This window comes from Rana temporaria, chromosome 1, assembly GCF_905171775.1.
Source record: "Rana temporaria chromosome 1, aRanTem1.1, whole genome shotgun sequence".
NCBI classification, from domain to species: Eukaryota; Metazoa; Chordata; class Amphibia; order Anura; family Ranidae; genus Rana; species Rana temporaria.
In genome coordinates this window covers 266435231-266449639 of record NC_053489.1, presented here as the reverse complement: position 1 = coordinate 266449639, position 14409 = coordinate 266435231, and the positions used below count along the sequence as shown (strand labels likewise).

Below are 14409 nucleotides of genomic sequence, written 5' to 3'. Positions count from 1 at the left end.
AAAGTATGCCGAAATCAAAGACTTTTACACTATGCGATCCGGTGCAATGCGGCTTTTGGGGTGTCGTTAACTTTTACCAACCCTCCACGGCAGATTGCAAGGGCGGTGCAAATGCAAGGAAGCTGCACAAAAACGCAGGTCTCCCGCACTGCATTCTAGTGTGCACAGGCTCTAAAGGATTTAGCAGGGGAGAAACTCTGGAATTTATGACTGCATTAGACATAAAAAGTTCATTCCACTTCGTAAAAGAAGTGCACACCAGTGCGATTTGTCATGCGATTTGACAGTTCCAAATCGCATGACAAGTCGCACCCCATTGCCGGCAATGAAACTGTTCAAATTTCCGCAATGCTCCTGTACTTCATTTTTCCCGACTTCATTGCAACTTGCATTGACTTCTGTTACACTACACTTCTAAAACAGATAAGCAAATGTTCCTTGTTGCAGGGGAACTTGTGACTAGCAAGGATCCCGAGCTCCAAACTCAGCCCCTATATACCAAAAGCTTTTACAATTTAAGCAGAGCTTCACCCAAAAGGGGACGCTCCGCTTGTTTGCACCTTCCCCCCTCCACTGCCACATTTGGAACTTTTCTGGGGGGAGCGGGTACCTGTTTTTGACAGGTACCCGCTCCCACTTCTGACTCAGACTGCGGCTGTCATACTAATATAGATGTCACCCTTACCTGTCCTACTAATATAGATGTCACCTTTACCTGTCCTACTAATATAGATGTCACCCTTACCTGTCCTACTAATATAGATGTCCCCTTTACCTGTCCTACTAATATAGATGTCACCTTTACCTGTCATACTAATATAGATGTCACCCTTACCTTTCCTACTAATATAGATGTCCCCTTTACCTGTCCTACTAATATAGATGTCCCCTTTACCTGTCCTACTAATATAGATGTCCCCCTTACCTGTCCTACTAATATAGATGTCACCCTTACCTGTCCTACTAATATAGATGTCACCCTTACCTTTCCTACTAATATAGATGTCCCCTTTACCTGTCCTACTAATATAGATGTCACCCTTACCTGTCCTACTAATATAGATGTCCCCTTTACCTGTCCTACTAATATAGATGTCCCCTTTACCTGTCATACTAATATAGATGTCCCCCTTACCTGTCCTACTAATATAGATGTCACCCTTACCTGTCCTACTAATATAGATGTCCCCTTTACCTGTCCTACTAATATAGATGTCACCTTTACCTGTCCTACTAATATAGATGTCACCCTTACCTGTCCTACTAATATAGATGTCCCCTTTACCTGTCCTACTAATATAGATGTCCCCATTACCTGTCCTACTAATATAGATGTCACCTTTACCTGTCCTACTAATATAGATGTCACCCTTACCTGTCCTACTAATATAGATGTCACCCTTACCTGTCCTACTAATATAGATGTCACCTTTACCTGTCATACTGATATAGATGTCACCTTTACCTGTCCTACTAATATAGATGTCCCCTTTACCTGTCCTACTAATATAGATGTCCCCATTACCTGTCCTACTAATATAGATGTCACCCTTACCTGTCCTACTAATATAGATGTCACCTTTACCTGTCCTACTAATATAGATGTCACCTTTACCTGTCCTACTAATATAGATGTCCCCTTTACCTGTCATACTGATATAGATGTCCCCTTTACCTGTCCTACTAATATAGATGTCCCCTTTACCTGTCATACTAATATAGATGTCCCCTTTACCTGTCCTACTAATATAGATGTCCCCTTTACCTGTCATACTAATATAGATGTCCCCTTTACCTGTCATACTAATATAGATGTCACCTTTACCTGTCATACTGATGTAGATGTCACCCTTACCTGTGATACTGATGTAGATGTCACCCTTACCTGTGATACTGATGTAGATGTCACCCTTACCTGTGATACTGATGTAGATGTCACCCTTACCTGTGATACTGATGTAGATGTCACCCTTACCTGTGATACTGATGTAGATGTCACCCTTACCTGTGATACTGATGTAGATGTCACCCTTACCTGTGATACTGATGTAGATGTCACCCTTACCTGTGATACTGATGTAGATGTCACCCTTACCTGTGATACTGATGTAGATGTCACCCTTACCTGTGATACTGATGTAGATGTCACCCTTACCTGTGATACTGATGTAGATGTCACCCTTACCTGTGATACTGATGTAGATGTCACCCTTACCTGTGATACTGATGTAGATGTCACCCTTACCTGTGATACTGATGTAGATGTCACCCTTACCTGTGATACTGATGTAGATGTCACCCTTACCTGTCATACTGATGTAGATGTCACCCTTACCTGTGATACTGATGTAGATGTCACCCTTACCTGTGATACTGATGTAGATGTCACCCTTACCTGTGATACTGATGTAGATGTCACCCTTACCTGTGATACTGATGTAGGTGTCACCCTTACCTGTGATACTGATGTAGATGTCACCCTTACCTGTGATACTGATGTAGATGTCACCCTTACCTGTCATACTGATGTAGATGTCACCCTTACCTGTGATACTGATGTAGATGTCACCCTTACCTGTGATACTGATGTAGATGTCACCCTTACCTGTGATACTGATGTAGATGTCACCCTTACCTGTGATACTGATGTAGGTGTCACCCTTACCTGTGATACTGATGTAGATGTCACCCTTACCTGTGATACTGATGTAGATGTCACCCTTACCTGTCATACTGATGTAGATGTCACCCTTACCTGTGATACTGATGTAGATGTCACCCTTACCTGTGATACTGATGTAGGTGTCACCCTTACCTGTGATACTGATGTAGATGTCACCCTTACCTGTGATACTGATGTAGATGTCACCCTTACCTGTCATACTGATGTAGATGTCACCCTTACCTGTGATACTGATGTAGATGTCACCCTTACCTGTGATACTGATGTAGATGTCACCCTTACCTGTGATACTGATGTAGATGTCACCCTTACCTGTGATACTGATGTAGATGTCACCCTTACCTGTGATACTGATGTAGATGTCACCCTTACCTGTGATACTGATGTAGGTGTCACCCTTACCTGTGATACTGATGTAGATGTCACCCTTACCTGTGATACTGATGTAGATGTCACCCTTACCTGTCATACTAATATAGATGTCACCCTTACCTGTGATACTGATGTAGATGTCACCCTTACCTGTGATACTGATGTAGATGTCACCCTTACCTGTGATACTGATGTAGATGTCACCCTTACCTGTGATACTGATGTAGGTGTCACCCTTACCTGTGATACTGATGTAGATGTCACCCTTACCTGTGATACTGATGTAGATGTCACCCTTACCTGTCATACTGGTGTAGATGTCACCCTTACCTGTGATACTGATGTAGATGTCACCCTTACCTGTGATACTGATGTAGGTGTCACCCTTACCTGTGATACTGATGTAGATGTCACCCTTACCTGTGATACTGATGTAGATGTCACCCTTACCTGTGATACTGATGTAGATGTCACCCTTACCTGTCATACTGATGTAGATGTCACCAGGGCCGTCTTTAATATGGTTTGGGCCCAGGGCAAACATTTTTTTTGGGCCCCCCTCCAGCTTATTTTGGGCCTGACTGGTTCACATGTATGTTTTGGCGGTCCTCATTTGTGCAGGTACAGCAGCCCATTCATTTGAATAGGCCGCCATGCCTTTGTTTCCTGCAGAAAAAAGGTGCATTCAGCATTTTAAAAATACAGTTGCCTTGAAATCCATTCTGCTTTTGCACCATGCTACTTACCTGCAGTTCTTGCACACACAAACGCACTGTGTTTTTAAAAGCGTGACCTAAACGTCTAGAAATGCAGCAAGTTTGACAGTTCGGGAACTGCAGATAAGTCACAGCAGACAGCAGAATGGACAGACAGTGCTGTATTTCAGTGCTTGATGGGCATAGGCGTGCCGTGTGCGCAGCCTATTACATGAGGCATGCGCTTTTCTTTGCAGGAAACGCAGGCATGGCGGCCCATTCAAATGAATGGGCTGCTGTGCCTGCGCAAATGTGGGCCGCCAAAACACATACATGAACCAGCCCGGCCCAAAATAAGCCCATCAAGCAGTTAAATACAGACAGTAATGTCATGTGCTCTGAGGCTTTACTCAGCCTGGACTGCAGGTCTGGTCTGTGATTTAAAGAGTTCCTCTATTTTACACATGGCATGGCATGGGTCCCATGGTGCTAAAGCAGAATGGACAGACGGTGCCTTGACCCCATGCCATGCCATGTGTAAAATAGAGGAACTTTTTAAAACACTGACCAGACCTGCAGTGAATCATCAAATATTATAAAGACTTTGGGCACACTCTACAGAAAACTTCAATTTACAATATAGATTAGCAAACAGTGACATAATACCTTGAGGAGCAGGACATGAAGAAGTCAGCCTCGGGAAGAGCAAACTGGGGATGTTATAAAATCACATTCTAATTCACTTTTATATACAAGCAGCACCCAGTGGCAGGAAGGGAGAAGTGCACGTCTAAAGGGAAGCCAGGGGTGCTGTACATTTTAAAACACTGGGAAGGGAAGCAGTACTGTCACTGGCTGCATGCCGCTGATGATTTTCAGCCTGATTTGTGGGCAGCAAAGGGGCTTAACGGGAGGCAGGGCCGCCATCAGGAATTATGGGGCCACTTACACAGCTTCAGGCCTGGGCCCCCTGGAGCAGAGAACCGGGATGGGGGGTGCTTCCGCCTGAAATTGAGAAGCAGGGGGGGGGGGGGCTGCCGCGAATTTAGAAGCGGGGGGCCCTTTACAAAAAAAGAAATAAAGAAAAATATATATAAAAAAGGGGTGTAGCCATCCGGGGCCCTGGGGACCTCTGGGCCCTTTAATAAAAAGAAAAAAAGAAATAAAAAATATATATAAAAAATATATTTTAAAAGGGGGGTGGCCATCTGGGGCCCTGGGGACCTCTGGACCCTTTAATATTTTTTTTTTAATAAAAATAAATTACAAAAAAAGGGGGTTGCCATCCGCGACCTCTGGGCCCTTTAATAAAAAATATATATAAAGAAACATTTATATAAAAAAAGGGGGGGTTGCCATCCAGGGCCCTGGGGACCTCTGGGCCCTTAAATAAAAAAATAAAATAAAAAATATATAAACAAAAATAAAAAAATAAACATTTATAAAAAAGATAAAGGGTGTTTGCCACATGGGGCCCTGGGGACCTCTGAGCCCTTTAATAAAATAAAAAAAAATATATATATATATATATATATATATATATATATATGAAATAAAATATATAAAAAACATGTTTTTTATAAAAAAAAGGGGGGTTGCCATCCGGGGCCCTGGGGACCTCTGGGTCCTATAATAATAATAATAAACATACATATATATATATATATATATATATATATATATATATATATATATATATATATATATAAATAAAGATTTTTTTTTTATAAAAAAAGGGGGGTTGTCATCCGGGGCCCTGGGGAACTATGGGCCCCTGGGGACCCCCAGACCTCTAAAAAAAAATTGTCCCTTTAATAAAAAATAAAATAAAAATTTATTAAATTGTCCCTTTAATAAAAATATATAATTTTTTTTTTAATTAAAAAAAAAAAAAAAAAAAAAGGGGGGGTTGCCATCTGGGGCCCTGGGGTCTTCCGGGCCCCTGGGGGCCTCCGGACCCCTAAAAAAAAAAAAAAAAAAAAATTTTTTTTTTTTTTTTTTTTTTTTAGGGGGTTGCTTTGGGCCCCCAACAGTCACAGGGCCCAGGGCACCTGCCCCATTTGCCCTGCGGTAAAGACGGCCCTGGATGTCACCCTTACCTGTGATACTGATGTAGATGTCACCCTTACCTGTGATACTGATGTAGATGTCACCCTTACCTGTGATACTGATGTAGATGTCACCCTTACCTGTGATACTGATGTAGATGTCACCCTTACCTGTGATACTGATGTAGATGTCACCCTTACCTGTGATACTGATGTAGATGTCACCCTTACCTGTGATACTGATGTAGATGTCACCCTTACCTGTGATACTGATGTAGATGTCACCCTTACCTGTGATACTGATGTAGATGTCACCCTTACCTGTGATACTGATGTAGATATCACCCTTACCTGTGATACTGATGTAGATGTCACCCTCCAGCTCTTCCATGTCCTCCTGGCCGTCGTCCTCGCACAGCACATTCCTCGCCTTCTTCCTCCAGCCCTGGTCCCTGTTCCTGCTCCCGGTTGTCTTCCTTTTCATGGTCCTGGTCAGAGTCTGCTCATGTCAGTGAGTAGAGGTGAGTGTGGGCCAGTACTTTGCTGTGCGGTAGGTGGCCCTTGTAGGACACACTCCAGGAGAAGTATTATCATGCACGGTGGTGCAGTTGCTGGTGACAGAGCCGTTCCCTTCCAGCTGCTGTGTGCTCCCCCCTCCTCCTCCCTTCCCTGCTGTTGTTTTGCTGTGTTAGAAGACCTCCGGCCAGCATGCCGCTGTCTCTCTCTCTCCTCACACGCCCCTCGCTGGCCCCGGAGCGCTCTGCACATCCATAGACCAGGGCCAGAGTGGGTGGGAGCGAGGAGACCTGAATGCGAGGATTGGCGGTGGGCCGGTGACGTCACTTGCAGCGTGTCACTTTGTTGTGCATGTCATGGCAACGTGATCTGTGTCTGCAGAGAGATGTAATGTGCATCTGCAGGATCACCATGGAACTCAGCGCAGCCTCTCCTACCAAAAGCAGAGACCTAAGGGGTTTGTTCATAGCATGTCCTCTTACAAAGGTGTACTAAACTACTCCATTTCCTAGGCAGTTTTCTTATTGTACAGGGAATGTGACTACATGTAATAAGAGCATTCAGTGTATTTATTCCATTATTTATATGTTATATATTTATATACAGACCAAGCTGTTTAACAATGTGACAGTGGGATGGGGCAATGTATAAGGCACCATGCACAATGGAGGTTTGGCCCCTGACCCTCAGATCCCCACTGACACCAACAACGGGAAACTATTCCACCCACTGACACCGACAACGGGAAACTATTCCACCCACTGACACCGACAACGGGAAACTATTCCACCCACTGACACCGACAACGGGAAACTATTCCACCCACTGACACCAACAACGGGAAACTATTCCACCCACTGACACCAACAACGGGAAACTATTCCACCCACTGACACCGACAACGGGAAACTATTCCACCCACTGACACCAACAACGGGAAACTATTCCACCCACTGACACCGACAACGGGAAACTATTCTACCCACTGACACCGACAACGGGAAACTATTCCACCCACTGACACCAACAACGGGAAACTATTCCACCCACTGACACCGACAACGGGAAACTATTCCACCCACTGACACCGACAACGGGAAACTATTCCACCCACTGACACCGACAACGGGAAACTATTCTACCCACTGACACCGACAACGGGAAACTATTCCACCCACTGACACCGACAACGGGAAACTATTCCACCCACTGACACCAACAAAGGGAAACTATTCCACTCACTGACACCAACAACGGGAAACTATTCCACCCACTGACACCGACAACGGGAAACTATTCCACCCACTGACACCAACGACGGGAAACTATTCCACCCACTGACACCAACAACGGGAAACTATTCCACCCACTGACACCAACAACGGGAAACTATTCCACCCACTGACACCAACAACGGGAAACTATTCCACCCACTGACACCAACGACGGGAAACTATTCCACCCACTGACACCAACAACGGGAAACTATTCCACCCACTGACACCAACAAAGGGAAACTATTCCACCCACTGACACCGACAACGGGAAACTATTCCACCCACTGACACCGACAACGGGAAACTATTCCACCCACTGACACCGACAACGGGAAACTATTTCACCCACTGACACCAACAACTGGAAACTATTCCACCCACTGACACCGACAACGAGAAACTAGTCCACCCACTGACACCAACAACGAGAAACTAGTCCACTCACTGACACCGACAACGGGAAACTATTTCACCCACTGACACCAACAACGAGAAACTAGTCCACTCACTGACACCGACAACGGGAAACTATTTCACCCACTGACACCAACAACGGGAAACTATTCCACCCACTGACACCAACAACGGGAAACTATTCCACCCACTTACACCAACAACGGGAAACTATTCCACCCTCTGACACCAACAACGGGAAACTATTCCACCCGCTGACACCAACAACGGGAAACTATTCCACCCACTGACACCAACAACGGGAAACTATTCCACCCACTTACACCAACAACGGGAAACTAGTCCACCCACTGACACAGACAGCGGGAAACTATTCCACCCACTGACACCAACAACGGGAAACTATTCCACCCACTGACACCAACAACGGGAAACTATTCCACCCACTGACACCAACAACGGGAAACTATTCCACCCACTGACACCGACAACGGGAAACTATTCCACCCACTGACACCAACAACGGGAAACTATTCCACCCACTGACACCGACAACGGGAAACTATTCCACCCACTGACACCAACAAAGGGAAACTATTCCACCCACTGACACCGACAACGGGAAACTATTCCACCCACTGACACCGACAACGGGAAACTATTCCACCCACTGACACCAACAACGGGAAACTATTCCACCCACTGACACCAACAAAGGGAAACTATTCCACCCACTGACACCGACAACGGGAAACTATTACACCCACTGACACCGACAACGGGAAACTATTCCACCCACTGACACCGACAACGGGAAACTATTCCACCCACTGACACCAACAACGGGAAACTATTCCACCCACTGACACCGACAACGAGAAACTAGTCCACCCACTGACACCGACAACGAGAAACTAGTCCACTCACTGACACCGACAACGGGAAACTATTCCACCCACTGACACCAACAACGAGAAACTAGTCCACTCACTGACACCGACAACGGGAAACTATTCCACCCGCTGACACCAACAACGGGAAACTATTCCACCCGCTGACACCAACAACGGGAAACTATTCCACCCACTGACACCGACAACGGGAAACTATTCCACCCACTGACACCGACAACGGGAAACTATTCCACCCACTGACACCGACAACGGGAAACTATTCCACCCACTGACACCAACAACGGGAAACTATTCCACCCACTGACACTGACAATGGGAAACTATTCTCCCCCATTGACACCAACAACGGGAAACTATTCCACCCTCTGACACCAACAACGGGAAACTATTCCACCCCCTGACACCGACAACGGGAAACTATTCCACCCACTGACACCGACAACGGGAAACTATTCCACCCACTGACACCAACAACGGGAAACTATTCCACCCACTTACACCGACAACGGGAAACTATTCCACTCACTGACACCGACAACGGGAAACTATTCCACCCTCTGACACCAACAACGGGAAACTATTCCACCCACTGACACCGACAACGGGAAACTATTCCACCCACTGACACCGACAACGGGAAACTTTTCCACTCACTGACACCGACAACGGGAAACTATTCCACCCACTGACACCGACAACGGGAAACTATTCCACCCACTGACACCGACAACGGGAAACTATTCCACCCACTGACACCAACAACGGGAAACTATTCCACCCACTGACACCGACAATGGGAAACTATTCTCCCCCATTGACACCAACAACGGGAAACTATTCCACCCTCTGACACCAACAACGGGAAACTATTCCACCCACTGACACCGACAACGGGAAACTATTCCACCCACTGACACCAACAACAGGAAACTATTCCACCCACTGACACCGACAACGGGAAACTATTCCACCCACTGACACCGACAACGGGAAACTATTCCACCCACTGACACCTACAAAGGGAAACTATTCCACCCACTGACACTGACAATGGGAAACTATTCTCCCCCATTGACACCAACAACGGGAAACTATTCCACCCTCTGACACCGACAACGGGAAACTATTCCACCCACTGACACCGACAACGGGAAACTTTTCCACTCACTGACACCGACAACGGGAAACTATTCCACCCACTGACACCGACAACGGGAAACTATTCCACCCACTGACACCGACAACGGGAAACTATTCCACCCACTGACACCAACAACGGGAAACTATTCCACCCACTGACACCGACAATGGGAAACTATTCTCCCCCATTGACACCAACAACGGGAAACTATTCCACCCTCTGACACCAACAACGGGAAACTATTCCACCCACTGACACCGACAACGGGAAACTATTCCACCCACTGACACCGACAACGGGAAACTATTCCACCCACTGACACCGACAACGGGAAACTATTCCACCCACTGACACCTACAAAGGGAAACTATTTCACCCACTGACACCAACAAAGGGAAACTATTCCACCCACTGACACCAACAGAGGGACTTACTTTTTCACATAAAGCCAGGCAAGTATGGACAGCATTTTTGCCTTAACCACTTAAGGACCCCCTACCGGCTATATACGACGGCAAAATAGCACGGCTGGGCACAGGCACGTACAGGTACGTCGCCTTTAAGAGCCCAGCCGTGGGTCGCGGGCGCGCACAACTGACCGGGTTCCGCGCCGGCACCCCCTACAGTAAGAATCACTCTCTTAGGGCACACATAACCCCTTAGCGCCACCTAGTGGTTAACCACTTCACTGACATTTTCATTTTCACAGTAATCAGTGGCATTTTTATAGCACTTTTCGCTGTGAAAATGACAATGGTCCCAAAAATGTGTCAAAAGTGTCCGAAGTGTCCGCTATAATGTCGCAGTCATGGAAAAAAATCGCTGATCGCCGCCATTACTAGTAAAAAAAAATTATTAATAAAAATGCCATAAAACTATCCCCTATTTTTTAAACGCTATAACTTTTGTGCAAACCAATCAATAAACGCTTATTGCGTTTTTTTTTTACCAAAAATATGTAGAAGGATACGTATCGGCCTAAACTGAGGGAAAAAAATGTTTTATATATATTTTGGGGATATTTATTATAGCAAAAAGTAAAAAATATTGCATTTTTTTCAAAATTGTGGCTCCATTTTTGTTTGTAGCGCAAAAAATAAAAACCGCAGAGGTGATCAAATACCACCAAAAGAAAGCTCTATTTGTGGGTAGAAAAGGACACCAATTTTGTTTGGGAGCCACATCTCACGACCGCGCAATTGTCAGTTAAAGCAACGCAGTGCCGAATCGCAAAAACTGGCCAGGTCCTTTACCTGCATAATGGTCTGGGTCTTAAGTGGTTAATAAATGAAACCATCATTTAAAAACTGCATTTTGCATTTATTCTGGTTATTTTTTTTTAAGTGTAGCTGCTGACTTTTAATAAGGACACTTACCTGTCCTAGGCGCCCGCGATGTTGGCCCCCCGAGGCCGACCCCTCGAGCCTGAAAGGTCCCGGCGCCGCCATCCTCACTAAGGAAAGCAGGCAGTGAAGCCTTGCGGCTTCACTGCCCGTTTCCTACTGCGCATGCGCGAGTCTTGCAGTGTTTTCTGAATGGGCGGCTGCTCTCTGGGATACACATAGTTCCCAGAAGGCAGCGCACCCCATTACCCAGAAGACACCGTGAGTAGGACGAGGAGAAGACCTGCAGAGGACTAGGAAGAGGCAGATTAGGAACTTCTGCATAGCAACCGCTATTTCTGTTAAGTAAAACATTTTTTTTTCAATTGGGCACTTTTCCTACCACTGACACCAACAATGGGGCACTGTTATTCATACTGACACCAACAATGCCACACTATTGCTCTCATTGACACCAACAATGGGGCAGTATCCTTCCTACTGATATTAACAATGGGACATTGTTTCTCCCACTGATACCAATGATGGGGCACTGTTCCTTCCACTGACACCCAGGATCGGGCATTGTTCCTTCTCCCACTGATAACAGTATGTTATTTTTTACTCCCAGAGATGGACTTAGAGTATGTATAGCCAAACCATTTTCCAAGCTTGCGGGGGAAGGGTTAAAACCCCAATAAGGTTAGTTTTTATGGAGAAGTGAATCTATCAAGCAGACACACAGATTGCAATAAAACCCTGGCATACGATTTAACCATTTATCTGCACATACTTTAAAGTAAATGATGTGTGTCAAAGAGAATAACAATATTTTTTATGGCTATAAAGCTATATTCATCAGGAAATGCCATAGGCTCTATAAACGGACCTGAACTCAAAATGGGATTTGCTATCTTATAATGAAAAGGGCCCATTTATATCAGTGCAGTCTGCCAAAGCGCAGTGTCCAGGCAGAACGAATGTACCAACGTGCTTACTGCTTGTTACTTGCTTGTGAAAAATAGAAGTGCACTTCTTCTGCCTATGGCCTCATACCTGTATGTCTGTAATGCGTGTTTTCCTTTACATACACTTTAATTGATAAAAAAAATTCACAATGCTGATCACATTCATACTTATATCTAGAACACCCAGTAATAAAAAAAAAAAATTGCGTACAAAGCTGTCATCTTTCATTCCTTAAAGCCCATCCCCAGTTTTCTTGGATCTGCGAAACTGATATGTCCATAACAAAGGTCCAATATGATGTACACTGCTGCTCCAAAAAATTAAAGGAACACTTTTGAATCAGAACTCCTGGGATATTGATCTGGTCAGTTAAGTAGAAGAGGGGGGGGAGGGGTGTATACAGAGGGGGTTGTTAATCAGTTTCAGCTGCTTTGCTGTTAATTGAAATTAACAACAGGTGCACTAGATGGGCAACAATGAGACAGCCTCCAAAACAGGAATGGTTTTTCAGGTGGGGGTATCTGACTTTTTTTCCCCTACTCATCTTTTCTGACTGTTTTTCACTAGTTTTGCATTTGGCTAGGGTCAGTGTCACTACTAGTGATACTTGGACCCTATAAAGGTTGCACAGGCAGTCCAACTCCTCCAAGATAGCACATCAATACGTGTCATTGCCAGAAGGTTTGCCGTGTCTCCCAGCACAGTCTCAAGAGCATGGAGGAGATTCCAGGAGATGGGCAGTTACTCTAGGAGAGCTGGACAGAGCCGTAGAAGGTCCTTAACCCATCAGCAGGACTGGTATCTGCTCCTTTGTGCAAGGAGGAACAGGATGAGCACTGCTAGAGCCCTACAAAATGACCTCCAGCAGGCCACTGGTGTGAATGTCTCTGACCAAACAATCAGAAACAGACTTCATGGGGGTGGCCTGAGGGCCCGACATCCTCTAGTGTGCTCTGTGCTCACTGTAGGACACTGTGGAGCTTGATTGGCATTTTCGATTGAACACCAGAATTGGCAGGTCCGCCACTGGTGCCCCATGCTTTTCACAGATGAGAGCAGGTTCACCCTGAGCATATGTGAGAGACGTGAAAGGGTCTGGAGATGCTGCAGAGAACTTTATGCTGCCTGTAACATCGTTCAGCATGACCAGTTTGGTGGAGGGTCAGTGATAGTCTGGGGAGGCATATCCATGGAGGGACGCACAGACCTCTACAGGCTACACAATGGCACCCTGACTGCCATTAGGTATCGAGATTAAATCCTTGGACCCATTGTCAAAAACTACGCTGGTGCAGTGGGTCCTGGGTTCCTCCTGGTGCACAACAATGCCCGGCCTCATGTGGCGAGAGCATGGAGCCAGTTCCTGGAGGATGGAGAAATTGATATCATTGAATGGCCCCCACGCTTACCTGACCTAAATCTAAAAGAAGACCTCTGGGACATTATGTTTCGGTCCATCTGGTGCCGCCAGGTTGCACCTCAGTCTGTTCAGGAGCTCAGTGATGCTCTGGTCCAGATCTGGGAGGAAATACCCCAGGACACCATCCGTCGTCTCATTAGGAGCATGCCCTGATGTTGTCAGGCATGCATACAAGCACTTGGGGGCCATACGAACTACTGAGGACTATTTTGAGTTGTTGCAATGAAATTTCAGCAAAATGGACTAGCTTGCTGCATAATTTTTTCACTTTGATTTTCGGGGTGTCTTTGAATTCAGCCCTCCGTAGGTGGATAATTTTCATTTCCATCAAATGATGTGCCATCCTTTCATTCCTAACACATTACCCAGTCAATATCAGTATAGATATCCAGCATGAGATTTTTGCCCGTTGAGATCTGATATGTTTTCAAAGTGATCCTTTAATTTTTTTGAGCAGTGTATAATGCAGGGGGTTCTGGAACTTGCAAAGATGGGTTGGAGTACTCAAACTCAATTTGTACAGGGGCAAAATTATGTTTCTCTCTCTGGAGTCTTCACCTTGGCATTGTGATGCTCTTGATTCATTTGAGCAGACCATAGCGTGTAATTTCATAATACCAGAAAAGAACAACAAAGAA

General features: G+C 45.5%; 1 protein-coding gene across 5 annotated transcripts in view; it reads right to left on the bottom strand.

Moving 5' to 3' along the window:
* Positions 1-6583, bottom strand: part of CDC14B (cell division cycle 14B) — a 125395-nt gene extending 118812 nt beyond the window's left edge. Inside the window, exon 1 of one of the 5 annotated variants that reach the window (XM_040355437.1) lies at positions 6150-6583. In XM_040355437.1, coding sequence (XP_040211371.1) covers positions 6150-6282 — 133 coding nt within the window. In that variant the 5' untranslated portion in view covers positions 6283-6583. Of the gene's footprint in view, positions 1-1855; positions 3370-6149 lie in introns of those variants that run through there. The other 4 variants (XM_040355421.1, XM_040355401.1, XM_040355412.1 and 1 more) reach the window with 4 other exon arrangements.
* Positions 6584-14409: the final 7826 nt, after the last annotated feature.